The 13,955-nt window shown below is 38.3% G+C and overlaps 1 protein-coding gene across 1 annotated transcript in view; it reads right to left on the reverse strand.

The window, feature by feature from the left end:
- Window positions 1–485: 485 nt before the first annotated feature.
- Window positions 486–13,955, reverse strand: part of Styx (serine/threonine/tyrosine interacting protein) — a 35,168-nt gene continuing 21,698 nt past the window's right edge. Inside the window, exons 5-11 of the mRNA XM_052733457.1 lie at window positions 13,746–13,806; window positions 13,212–13,248; window positions 12,601–12,640; window positions 12,476–12,526; window positions 10,381–10,453; window positions 6,066–6,159; window positions 486–3,801 (exon numbers count right to left, since the gene is read on the reverse strand). Of these exons, the coding sequence (XP_052589417.1) occupies window positions 3,728–3,801; window positions 6,066–6,159; window positions 10,381–10,453; window positions 12,476–12,526; window positions 12,601–12,640; window positions 13,212–13,248; window positions 13,746–13,806 (430 nt within the window). The 3' untranslated portion in view covers window positions 486–3,727. The remainder of the gene's footprint in view (window positions 3,802–6,065; window positions 6,160–10,380; window positions 10,454–12,475; window positions 12,527–12,600; window positions 12,641–13,211; window positions 13,249–13,745; window positions 13,807–13,955) is intronic.

The following is a 13,955-nucleotide window of genomic DNA, read 5'->3' on the forward strand; positions in this document are numbered from 1 at the left end:
TTGATTTTCCAAAATAGAAATACTTTGGCTGCAGACTTTCTCTCTGACAGTTAGTTCAGTGAACTAAGTGACCGGTCACTAATGAAAGTAACAGTTTTGTCTTCAGAAATCCTGTAACCTTGACAGGGCTTCATTAAGTTTTACCCATGTCAAATAAGCCTCGCCCAAAGTGAAAATTGAGTACCTTACTCTATTGCTTGCCTTTAAACTCTGGGGTAAAACCATCTACTATGTTAGTATTTCAACAATCCCATGGAGTCTTTGAGGTCTTCTCTTAAACCCCCTTCACAGAAACAGTTGTATTATGTCACCAACCAAAAACAGTTTCAATATTAAATGTTCCCTCACCCTTCTTACTATGTGGGAGTAAAGCTGGGTTACTTTTACCCAGAAGACAAAGAAGTTTTGAGGCATAAGGAGTATGAATGAGCTTCTCAATCATCTGTTGAGGTACAATGGCACAACAGTTTTAATACAACCACCAGTCTTCACAAAATAATTTTAATACTTTGTGCCCAGGCTAGCAGCATCTTGCATCTGTGACATTCCTATACATACAGAAGCATTTCATCTGAGTACAAATGTTAAAAGCAGAGTAACGTAAGCCATTGCCTATACAGAGGTAAAGAGACACTGTATGTTATTTTTCTTGAATCATTTTTTTGCTGCATAGTAAATTGCAATTACATGTCAGTATCATGTTATTAATTGAGAAAACACTTTGAACTGTGAGGTATGGCAGCTCCCTGTGAGAGAGCTTAACATGTAAACCTGAATATTTTGAGTGATTCTTTTTTTTCTTTAGCTGCCATGAATGCGAAAGACAAAGAATACCCAGCACTCAAGACTCTAGAAACTTATTTTCCTAATTAAAAAAATAAATAAAATCCTTGAGTAAGTCTCAGCTATTTCCTATCATTTCCTTATTGGAGTGTTGTTGAATGGACAAAGATAACGTAAATACTGAAGTGAAGCTATGCTTTAGGCTCATGGATTAAACCAGTTTAAAAGAAAAATCCGTCAGGTAACTGCTCATTTACTTTACATCAAATTGAGATCCTAATATATACATCTCAACTTCATAATTCAAGATTGCACTTAAAAACTTCTAATTAGTTTGAATTACCATAGTAATTAAACAATTAGGAACCTTATGTTTTCTTACAAAGGACATGCTTAGCATTTTCTGACATTACTTCTAGACTCAGATTAAGCACAACCCCATACCCCTGCAAATGAATTTTCTGCCCTACTAGTGGTTGAAAGTTCATAGCAAAGCTATCACACTTGAACATTCCTACCACAGAGTTGGTACAAGTCAACATCTACTAGACAAGAAATTAACAGGAACCAGTGAAACTAAGAGAAGACCCACCCCCACTCCAAAGTTTCCAGTATCTATCTCAAAACTTTCAAAATGAGGATAATGAAGTTCCCTATGTTTTGATAAGAATGTACTTTTAATTCTGAACCCAGATTACAAATTTACTGCTGAAACTGGGTGGACATTCATTATTCAGTTCTAGAGAACAAGACATGATTGGTTAAGTTTATCACAGTTGGCTGGTACAAAACATCACTGGAAACGGAACCTAAGACAGCTACTTAGTAAACACAGTGGAAGAAAACAAGAAACTTGCAGGCTTCTTAGGAAAGAAGGAACCTCACTGTTCACATCAACTGTGCTCAACATGATGGCAGTCCCAATGTCTGAGACTATCTCCAGTATATCGTGCTGGATAGGCACTTCACGTGAGAACATAAAAATGACTGGTTAGAAAAATGGAAGATTACCAGCTACAAATGACTATCAATAGCCTACTCTGTAATTTTGGCCAGACTCCTAAAGAAGAGTATGTATTTTTATGAAACTTAAGAATATTTCAAATGTCTCATCTTGAAAAGTCATTTTATATGGAGATGACTTGAAGCACAATCTCTGTTCAGTGAGTCATAGATTATGAGTTGACTGCAAGAGAGATCTTTTGTTGACCTGTCCAGTGATGGTGAGTACATAGGAAGTTTTGAACGCCGAATGTAATCCTGACTCCACTAGCCCAGCACACCAGTGACACAACAGAATAGTGGATCCCAATGCTGGTTTTGGGGGGAAAGGTAGGAGATGGGATGCAAACTCCGAAGAGGAATTTCCTCTAGTAAAGAGTAACTCTGGTTTATAGTCAGGCTCCCACTGTGCAGGACAGAGCCTTCTCTGTACTGTTACAGTAACTAAGTCTGACAGGCTGCCTGCACAGTGTCTCACGGTACCCTGGAAATGGACAGCTCTCAGTCCCAACAGGAAAGCACCTCCAGAGAGGACTGAGAAATGTCAACTATAAAGGAGCTAGGTTTGTGCTACCCTAAAGTCATCAGATACAAAAAGTTAAAAACACTTCTCTCTTCTGCACATCACACTTAAAATAGCAAAATGGGGTTTGTAGAACAACTTTTATACATATAGATAAAAACATGGAAAACTAAAGAGCCATAAAGTTACTTAGCTAATGCAAATTATGGGGTAAACTTGAATGAATTTAAGAACAAGTCAAAACAGTAATTTACAATACCCTGAAGCCATCCACAAACTGCTTTATCCAATGAATCTCCTAAGCAAAGCTGTCAGCTGAACAACCTCACAGAAGCAAGACAACATGAAATGAAGAAATAAATGTCTCCTTCCAAATCATTGACTTTCTTCAAGCTTCACAGATTCAGTTTAATTTATGGTTTAAAAACAGATTACAGAAAATGTTAATAGCTTTTCACTGCTCTAGATACTAATTTAGAGGTCATGAGGATTTAATTGTTGATTCAAGGCACTTTTCTTTTGGGGGTTTCATATTGAAGAAACAGTGCTACATTGGTTTGGTTTCTTAAGAGTCTACTTTGAACCATTTTAGACATAGGTAAAAAGGGCTAGGCAACTTTGAAAAGACCGAGTCAACATTTGGCTTAAACAAACAACAAAAAGAAAAAAATGGAGATGGAAATAGAACACTACCCTTATATTTGAGTATCTGGTTTTGGAAAGTAAGACCTCTTTCTTTGATCATTACAACTTTTTTTTCTTGTTTAGAATAAGGAAGGCAAGTGGAAAGGAGGTATTCATTGGATTAGTAAAGTAGGATAGTTGGCGAAAGTCATGATTTAAAAGTAAGGGACTAAGAAATTTCAAAAAATGGTAAATAAGTTACTGAATTATATTAAAAAATGTGAAAGAGTTCTACATTTTGTTAATGTTTCTGTAAGAGGCTCCATCAGAAAATTGAACTGTAAAATTACTTTAAATGTAATATATATAACACAAAATGAGTTTTTAGGAAACATTAGGAAATTTGTTATAAATTATCCAAAATTTATAAACAAGTCCCCCTAACTTGCATTTTGCTCTAAGTAATAACTTTATATCATACAAATAAATTTCAAGTATGAAAAGTGCATTATTGCAATAATACCTCTTTGCAAGTCCAAATTCTTGGTTTACAATAAAACCGTAAAGTGGTTTTTTTGTTTTGTTTTGTTTGTAAAGTAAACCCATCACCCATCAGCGCCATCTACTGTAGAAGTCCAACATCTTAAAGTGTTGCTCAACAAGTTGCAGAGAAACATGTCTGGAAGCAACATATAATTGAAAAGAAACTATTTGTGTTTTTACCACTTTACAATTATCACTAGGATTCTCTCCTTTCCAAATAGAAATTCACATCTGTGGAACAGTCCTCAGAGGTCAGCCATTCTGTGCTGCTGCCACTTGCATGTTTCCAAAATCATCCTCTTCTTCATGTGTTCTCTTCAAACTACCTAAAGGTTACCGAATGATATAAAAGAAAGGGAAAACTTACATGAGTTCATGTTAAGACTACAGGCAGCAAAAATCTGTTCTTTCACTAAGTGATACAGTACAGGTGTTACCAAAATTTCATGCTTGAATCTAGGGCAAACTTTAGTCAATTCTTTATGTTGCATCATGAAGTAAAGTTACATTGGCAACTTAATGTCTGAGGTATTGCACATAATAAACATCAGTTCTAAAATAGCATGAAAAGTAGAACTTTTCAAGAGTGAGTGATACATTAAATCTGCTTATCACCAACTTTATGCTGTTGAGGCAACATAACATGTCGTGGGATACCACATCTAGTAGGTGAGTTTGTGTTCATATGATTTTTAGTTATAATTTTCTGTTCACACAGTTGCTGTTATAAAGAAAGGCAGTTGAAGATATTTTTCTGCTAAAGCTGTGGCTTTCTCATCCAGACTGATGGGTTAGGAGCAAAGAAAGTATATAGATCTGATTGATTTCCTACACCAGAGACCACTGTACAGAAACATCCCACAAAGAAAGAAAATTATCTCTACATGCCTGCAGTTACATTCAGAAAAGGGTCTCATGGAGGGAAAAATGAAGGAACAGTTAAACTGGCAGTTGGCTGTGCTCTGTGACTAACGACCGAATGGCTGTAGATTTAGAGTTGTGCTAAATCATAATATAATTCAGACTGCAAATTCAACCACGTGATTGCTTCACTAGAAGATTAATAAAGATGTAAATATAGTATCAACAGAGTAAAAGTGGAAAGAAACTCCTAAAGCTAAATACAGGTGATAGGAGTTTCAGGCGCAGTGATGCACTTCTCTAGGACTCCCCGACTAGGGCTTGGAGAAGAGTGCACTAACCCTGCCTCATTTGAGGAGATGGCATCTAAGCTGTGTGGAAGAACAGAGAAGATGAATCTTACGCACAGTAAGAAAACCACTGCAGGAGACCATCCATTTAGTTTTTTGGAGGGTAGACACAAAGAGGAGCAATGAAACACAAACTGAAAAGCAGAGACCTAGGTTTGATTCCTAGTATTTACTTGGTGGCTTATACCCACCTATAACTCCAGTTCCAGGGATCTGCTGCCACCTTCTCATCTCTTCAGAAACGAGGCATATGGTGCATATAGGTACATACATGCAGTCCAAACACTCACACACATAAAATAAAAAAATAAAGCTTAAAAACAACAAGCCGGGCGGTGGTGGCGCATGCCTTTAATCCCAGCACTCGGGAGGCAGAGGTAGGAGGATCTCTGTGAGTTCGAGGCCAGCCTGGTCTACAAAGTGAGTTCCAGGAAAGGCGCAAAACTACAGAGAAACTCTGTCTCGAAAAACCAAAAAAAAAAAAAAACCAAAAAAAAAACCCAACAAAAGCCCAGAAGAGTAGTAGTGAAAAATTGAGGTAGCTTGCATTAGTTAATACTGTTGGACTTCAGTTTCATGCATAAATCATGTCTTTCATTTTGTTCTGAGGCAAAGTCTTATATGATCTTCCTGCCTCCGTCACCCAGTGCAGGATTATAGGTATATGCCACCACACATAACAACCACGTTTTTTTGTTTGTTTGTTTTGTATTTGGAGACAGGGTTTCTCTGTGAAGTTTTGGAGCCTGTCCTGGATCTCACTCTGTGGACCATGCTGGCCTGGAACTCACAAGGATCCTCCTTTCTCTGCCTCCCCAGTGCTGGGATTAATAGCATGTGCTACTACTGCCTGGCCACTTATTTTTTTAAAGCTTTATTTATTATGTACACAGTGTAGTCTGCATGTATGCATTGCAGGCCAGAAGAGGGCACCAGACCTCATTATAGATGCTTGTGAGCATGATGTTGTTGCTGAGAATTGAACTCAGGTCCTCTGGACGAACAGCCAGTGATCTTAACCACTGAGCCATCTCTCCAGCGCCCCCAACAACCACATTTTTTGTGTCAGACAAGTTATACAGACTGTGCTTATTTTAATATGTACAAATTTTACAACTTAACAGTCTGAAAATTAAACCAAGTAGATATATGCTCTTCAAATGGCTATTATAATTGTCTCTGCGTTATAGTTTATGCACATCAGAGGTACATACACTGTTTATTCACTAGACAGCTAATCCTTTGAAACTGTAAATAGTTTAGTCAGCGTTTCTAAACATCTTAGATTGCTCAGTAGTACATTGAATGTTTATCAGATGCTTTTCTACTCCTTACCAGTACCTTTCTCTTCAATTTTCTGAAAAAGAAAACACCCTTACCTGTGGTACCAGAATGAACAGATAAGGACCTTTCTATCTGGAGTGGTGACATCATCTGTATTGTTAATTTTGCTAAGTAGATGGCTTCGTATTCCTAAAAAAAATACCTTAATTAGTTCAGATATACATTTATATTCTTAAATACCCAAACAATGGTTAATGTGGACATTTGTATTCTTAGTTTACAGCCAAAGGGCTGGTACCATAGTCTCACAAATGGAATGAAGCATGGTGATATTTTATTTGTATGTTAATAAATGAAAGTGCCTGGGGGTCAGAGCTAATAGCAAGCCATAGCAGAAGTCTGGCAGTGGTAGCACACACCCTTAATCCCAATCACATGACAGGCAGATCTCTGTGTGTTCAAGGACACCACCAGCATGGAGACACACGCCTTTAATCTCAATACCAACCATAGAGACCTGCAGGTCTGTATAGACAGGCAGTGTCGAGGAGGTCATATGGTTGGGCTTACAACCAATGAGAAGGCAGAACAGAAAGTCAATAAAAAGACAGATACACAGGAAGTAGGTCTCTTTCAGAGGGGAAGGACGGCAGCGGCAGCAGTGAGGGGTAAGAAAGGGTTTTAGTCTCAGCTCTTAGCTACTGCTCTGACCTCTTGGGCTTTTAACTCTGCATTTGGCTCTGTGTTTCTTATTTAGTAAGACCGTTACATCCACAATGAAGGGTCACAATTCCTACCTGGTAACTGTCAAAAGGTTACTGATAATTAGAAATTCAGTAGTGCCAATAGCTCACTGCCAGACAGAATGGATCTTCTGCCACTGGGGCATTAGCTATAATGGTCTAATTCTATGTTAAAATAGTACAAAGGGTAGAGGGACCTAAAACTTAAATCTGTAATCTTATTAAATGGTTCTAAGAATCAACACAAACAAAATTCTCCTTTCCTAGTTTTCCTTGAACAAACTGTCCCACAGGGACTTCAGATTCTTTGAAATAGGGGACCACTCCTTCCTTCTGCAGTCTCCACCCAACACCTCTGAAAGCAGACCACCGGGATCTTTCTTTGTTAGTTTTATTTCCTCATCCTCTGCATGCCTGAGTGCCCTAGTGTTCTGCCTTTGAAATGGTTTTTTTTGTGTGTTTGTTTGTTTGTTTGCTTGTTTGTTTTGGAGGCAGAGTCGCAAAGAATCCTGGCTGACTTCCAATGTGCCATTTGGTTGAGACTTGTGACCCTCTTTTCCTGGACTTACAGGTGTATGAGCATGGCAAATGCAACTACATCAAACGCTCCTTTACCCTGCTACTGGAATCTGAACCTGAAGCCCTGTCCATGCCAGCAAGCTAGGTCAGAAGCAGGCTACCACTAGCTATATTCCCGTCTTAACTCTTCATCCACTCCTTACACATGTGTGTAACTGTGTACTTCCTCTCTATTCTTTCTAACCCTGATAGAATCAAATTCTCAGAGGCTAGGATAGGAGTGTAGTACTTGTCTAGCATGTACAAGGTTATCAGTTTAATGCTCTGCACCATAAACCAAGTTAAAAAAAAAAAAAACAACTCTTGATTTTACTCTGCAAATTACCCCTTGTTTCCTCTCTAACAGTGATGAGCCATCTTGGAGTTGTTCAATCAAAAGACAGATTCAGCCAGGTGGTGGTGGCGCACGCCTTTAATCCCAGCACTCGGGAGGCAGAGGAAGGCCATCTCTGTGAGTTTGAGGCCAGCCTGGGCTACAGCGTAAGTTCCAGGACAGGCTCCAAAGCTACACAGAGAAACCCTGTCTCAAAAAACCAAAAAAAAAAAAAGACAGATTCATCTTTATCCTCACCCCCTCAGAACCTATATCCATCAAGTATCAAGTCCTGCCAGCTAGCAATGCTTTCAAATAAACCCAGTAGCTCATCTGTTTTCCCTCTGCTACCACTTTTGTTTAAACCAATCTTCTTGTATTTATTATTCTTGTCTATGTGTACATGCATGTTTCAGCATACTTGCTACAGCACACATGTGGAGGATAGAGTACCAATGTGTGGAGCTGGTTCTCTTTTACCTTTACAGGGATGCCAGGGATCAGGATCATGGCCTTAGGCTTGTACTGTAAGGTGGCAAGTGCCTTTCCTCACTAAACCAACTCACCAGCTCACAGGATTCTCTCTTGACTTGTCTTAATTCCTTTAAACTGGTCTACTTGCTTCTGGCAGTTGCCCTCAATTTTCTCTATAGTCTACATTGAAGATATTAGCCAGAATGACCAGATTTTCTCATAAGAAAGCACTTCTCTACTTGAGTGTCAACTATGGCAGGAAGGTTTCTACCAGCATCACCACAAACCCAAGAGTAACAAGTTGTGGGGTTGGAACGATGGCTCAGCGATCAGTACTGTCTGCTTTCAGAGGAACAGAGGTTCAGTTCTCAGCAACAAAATGGTGGTTCACAGCCATCTGTAACCCAGTCCCAAGGCATCCAAGGGCACCAGGCACATGCCCATGTATACAACACACCCATACACATAAAAAAGTAACACACTGCACTGAAATGGTATGATGACTCTAAGGTCGTTATGTAATACAGTACACCTTCAGCTCTACTGTAGTCTTAGGAGACCACCATTGTATATGTGGTCCATTAGCATGGAAACATTTTGTGATCAGTGACTGTGTATTACAAAAATATGCTCAAGATATATTATCTTTTAAACACATTTATTCAAATATACTTAATTTCTATATATAATTTGTTTTAAGATTTATTACGTATACAGTGCTCTATCTGCATGTACACCTGCAGACCAGAAGAGGGCAACATATCTCATTACAGGTGGTTGTGAGCCACCTGGGAATTGACCTCAGGACCTCTGGAAGATCAAGCAGTGCTCTTAACCACTGAGCCATCCCTCCAGCCCCTATAATTAAGTTTTTACACACTCTATATTTTTGTGGACAGTCTCTGCTATGCAGCCCTGGATGCCCTGACTTACTATGTAGACCAGCCTGACCTTGAACCTGCAGTGATCCTCCTGTCTCTGCTTCCTAAATGGAATTATAGAATATGACCTCACACTTGGTTTCTTCAAGATATATTATTAAAAGGACTTACTTTACATCTGATTCTTACACACTGCTAAATTTTTATTTTATCATATTATATCCTACTTTTTCAAGTACAACAATATGCTATAAAATGAATGTTTTCATACAAGGCCAAAAAGAAAAAAAAAAAAGCAAAGAAACTTATAACGTATGTATTAAGTTCAGCAAGACCTGAGACCCACCAGGCGGTGGTGACACACGCCTTTAATACCAGTTCTCGAGAGGCAGAGGCAGGCAGATCTCCACAAAAAAACAAAACAAACAAATTTAAAACAAAATAAAAAAAATTTTGAAGTTTTCTGTACTGTAAAATTGGTGTGTGTTTGGGGAAGCTGGGCGGTGGTGGCGCACGCCTTTAATCCCAGCACTCGGGAGGCACAGCCAGGTGGATCTCTGTGAGTTCAAGGTCAGCCTTGTCTACAGATCGAGATGCATGATAGGCACCAAAACTACATGGAAAAACCCTGTCTCTAAAAAACAAACAACAACAACAATAAAAAAAAAAAAAAAAGGGCGGAGGTTAACACATTTTCTACCCTGTATGTAATTTTGCTTTGCTTTTATTTATTCATTTAAATTGACTGACTGGGAGAAGGAACACATTTGCAGTGTATGTGAAGGTCAGAGGACAATTTGGTTCTTTGCTATAAGTACCTCAACCTTCTTAGCCATCTCCCCAGTCCTTCTCCATGCAGCCCTGGCTGTTCTAGAAATCACTCTGTATACCAGGATGGTCTCAAACTCAGAGATCTGCTTGCCTCTACCTCCTAAAAGCTGGGATTAAAGGTGTGGACCACCACTGCCCAGCTCTACCTTGTATTCAACAACAAACTTTTAACCCATTTTCTTGATAATTTCAACTGCAGCCCAGGCTTGCCTGGAATTCATGACAATCCTCTAGGCTCAGTCTCTTGAGTATTGGGATTACAGACATGAGCTACCAGGGCTGGTTTAAGAAAAAAATACTTTTAAGGGATGAGTGAAATGGTACATACTTTTAATCCCAGTACTTGGAAGGCAGAGGCAGGCAGATCTCTGTAAGTTTGAGGCCAGCCTAGTTTACATAAGAGTTTTTCAGGACAGCACCTATCTCAAAAAACCCAAACCAAAAGAAACCATTTAAGTAAAGATCCAAATTGGAATAATCATCAATTTAATCATTATAGTAATATCAAGTATTTATAAAGTAAATTCTACACCAAAGATATATAGACAAGTCATTTTAATCCTTAAAGAGACTAGACATAGTTCATTACCTGGAGTTGGTGGACAAATCCAGCATTAGGATTAATACAAAATCTCCTTTCTTGGACATAAGCAAATGCATCTCTAAAAACAGAGAAATTAAATTAATGTAAGGGAACTAGTTCATGAAATAATCTAATATTTTTCCATTAAGAATTTGAAATTTCTCCTAAGGCTGGGGAAAGAGCTCTGTAGCATCTTAGCCACGCAAGGGCCTGGGTTCAATCCCCAATATAGCAGAAAAAAAAAACCCCACATTAAAAATCACCTAAAAAATGTGCCAAAGTAGGAAATCATAGTCATACAGTTTAATACTATAGAGAGGTGGTACACTGTAGTCGACAGACGCTAAACCAACTAACTTCTCAGTTCCTAGGCTCACCACCTATCACAGGGAAGGTGCTCAACTTTCTCGATGGTAAAACAGGTATTATACTGCTGATTTTGGAGGACTACTGTGAAGGTGAGAGAAGTGTAAAGCACTTTGTGCACATAGCATACCTGTCACATGCTCCAAAAGATTATGGACATTACTGATTCCAAATAATAAAGATAACATCAAATATAGTCTATTGATGCATGTTAAATATTTTTTCAAGTACTTTGTACTCAAATCTTTAAAAACTTTATCAATCAATTATTTTTGACAATTTCACACATGAATACAATCTCCCCTACCTCCTATCACCTTCCCATCACTATCAACCCACCCTGATTCCACTCTGGGGCTCTGGACCCTGCCTCTTCAGTCTACCAGTCCCTTTCAGGGAGTAATCATTTTTGGTGTTGTGACACTGTTGCATAACAATTTCCTCCAAGGTTGAAACATTCCTTCTTGCAGGGAAGCTAACGCAAAAGACTCAACAGCTTCAGGAAGTCACTTAAACTGATCAGACTCACTAACTCCTAGCTCCAAAGAGTCAAGACTTTTGAGAGTCACTCTCAGACAAGACAAGGTGCCTTGAAGAAGCAGATAAGCATTGAGCTGCCGGAAAGAGGTTTACACACGAGGACAAAGTCACATGGGAAGTATAATCTCCAACCTTCACAGTGTTACAGGTTCCCAGCTTCTGTGAGCTGTCACCCAGGCTGGGGTGGGCTTTGGCAATGCAGCTGTCTTTGGTTCATTTTTGCTTCTGTAAGTAAGCCCTCACCCATATTTGTGTTAGTAAAATTCACTGGTTCACCAAGTTGGGTTGTGGTGATATCCATGCTTTGATCTGTCGTGGGCTCCATATCTGAGGTGAGTAGATGTGTGTTGCATCTTCACATGAATAATCTTGTCATACGACATTTAATGTGTGACCCTGAGTTGGAACTATGTATTCGAGCCTGGTGGGGTCATTAATAGGTATATAACTGAAAGCCATGTTTTCCACTCTCCTTAAATCTATCAGAGGCAATTACTTAAAAAAACTGTACACGAGAGAGAGCTTTGCTTGTGTCATGTCTGTGTGCATGCGGGGCCTCCAGGAGGCCAGCAAAGTGTTCAACCCCTTGGAACTGTTAACAGACAGTGCTGGGTACTGAACCCGGGTCCTCAGCCATTTCTATAGCCCAAAGAGGTAAATACTCTTCAGTTTGGAAGGGATATAGAGCTGACAGGATTCCCAGCTTTCCTAAGACTAAGGTAATATTCTATACTAGCTTGGTTTTTGTTATGAAGGTCCTAAATCTTTAAAAATCTATGTACTACGATCATAAAAGATGGGTGCTACAGACAATTTCTAATTAATTTTTCATTCAGTTCTTAATATGAGTGGGACTTAAGGTATTTTTTTTCTTAGACACAGTCTCAATTTGTAGCCTTGGATGTGCAGGCCAGGCTATGGCTTAAATTTTCAGTAATCCCTTTACTTTAGTCTGCTGAGTATTTTGACTACAGGCATATTCTACCACACCTAGTATACATCAATTGAAATAAAGTAAACACCAAAATTTGTATCCAGAGTTTTAAAACTGAAACTAGTTCCCTACTGGCAAATAGTTTTCCAGTTTTGACTAATCAATTATGACTATATTAAAAAAGAGAAATACTTAGCGGTAAAAGCCCAACTATTTCTATGAAGTCCATTTAAGTGAGGGTGAGTGAAGGTGCTCACTTACCTGTACTTCATCCCGAATGTCTCCATGATGTATGCAATAACGAAGGCAGCACTGAAGACAGAAAAACAGTTAGAAAAGACAGCTCACAACTAAACATAAAAGACAAAGATTGGCTACCTTCATACCTTCTGGAGATACCTGCATTCCCATGGACAAGAACTTTTCCTGAAAAAGTTTAAAAAATAGTTAATAATCCGAAAAAAACAGAGTTCGGGCATAAAATATACTAAAACCACATTATAAGGCTGCAGTGAGTCTTCCTTAAATATTCTATATCATGTACATGCCACTTAGCTATTAATTTTCAAGTCTTTATTCTATATTTATGTAGAGAATACAACAGATTGGGAGAAATTGAAAGTAGTCCAGTGGAAACTTTTAAAAAGCATAACAAGATGGAATAGTGGGAAACACTGAAAATTGTCTAACATATAAAAATAGAATCTCCCTACCCTACATTTTGAAAAAAGTATAAACTAAAAGATAACAAACACTACTGCCTGGAGACATGGCTCCGTAGTTAAGAGCATTGTAGCTCTTGCAGAAGACCAAGTTTGATTCTCAGCACCCACATGGCAGCTTAAAACTGTCTGTACCCCAGTTCCATGGGGTCAAGTGACCTCTTCCAGCCTCTGCAGGCACCAGGCACACATGTAGTGCACATACATACATGTAGGCAAAATACTCGTACACATAAAATAAATAAATCTTTAAGAACAGAAAAACTATTTTTTACCTCCATTTTGTAAGCTTCCATCAATAAACTCTTTAGTCTGAGGGCAAGAGACAACACGTTACAGTAAAACATGTGGAGTGAGATAAACATGTAATACAGTAAAACAAAAACAGGCTGAGTTTAAAAGATTCAAGTTTAATGTCAGCCTGAGTTACAGAGCAATACCTAATCTTTAAAAATCAAAACTCTTGGGCTGGCTAGATGGCTCAGCAGGTAAAAGTACCTACCACCAAGCCCAATGACCCGAGTTCCATCCTAGGACACATGGTGGAAAGAACAGACTCCCAAAATCTTTCCTCTGATCTTCATATGCACACCATATGCACAACAACAGTGTTCATGCATGAGCACACACACATAAAATGTAATACAATTAAAAAAAACCTCAGTGATATTTTTTAAGTTTAAGTAATTCACTTTCTTTTTAAAGTAAACTTGCATTTTTTTCAGCCATAACAACATAAAAGTAGTTTAAGAATCTAAATTAATAGGCCTAAATCATAAGTTTTAAGATATTAAAATACTTATACCTACCATAGGGAAAAAACGTATTATGTTTTCAACTGGATTATCTGCAATATCCAAAACTAAATATCTGAAAACAAAATATTTATGGTAAGTATACTCTCAGATAAATCTTCACACAAAAACTTGATGTTTTAAAACCAAAATAACATCTTATCTCTTTATTATAAAAAGGATAAATTATAACCATTATATTTCTATTGATCTTCATGCAAGCAA

This window comes from Peromyscus californicus, unplaced genomic scaffold (genome assembly GCF_007827085.1).
Source record: "Peromyscus californicus insignis strain IS unplaced genomic scaffold, ASM782708v3 Scaffold_12__1_contigs__length_115047231, whole genome shotgun sequence".
Lineage (NCBI taxonomy): Eukaryota > Metazoa > Chordata > Mammalia > Rodentia > Cricetidae > Peromyscus > Peromyscus californicus.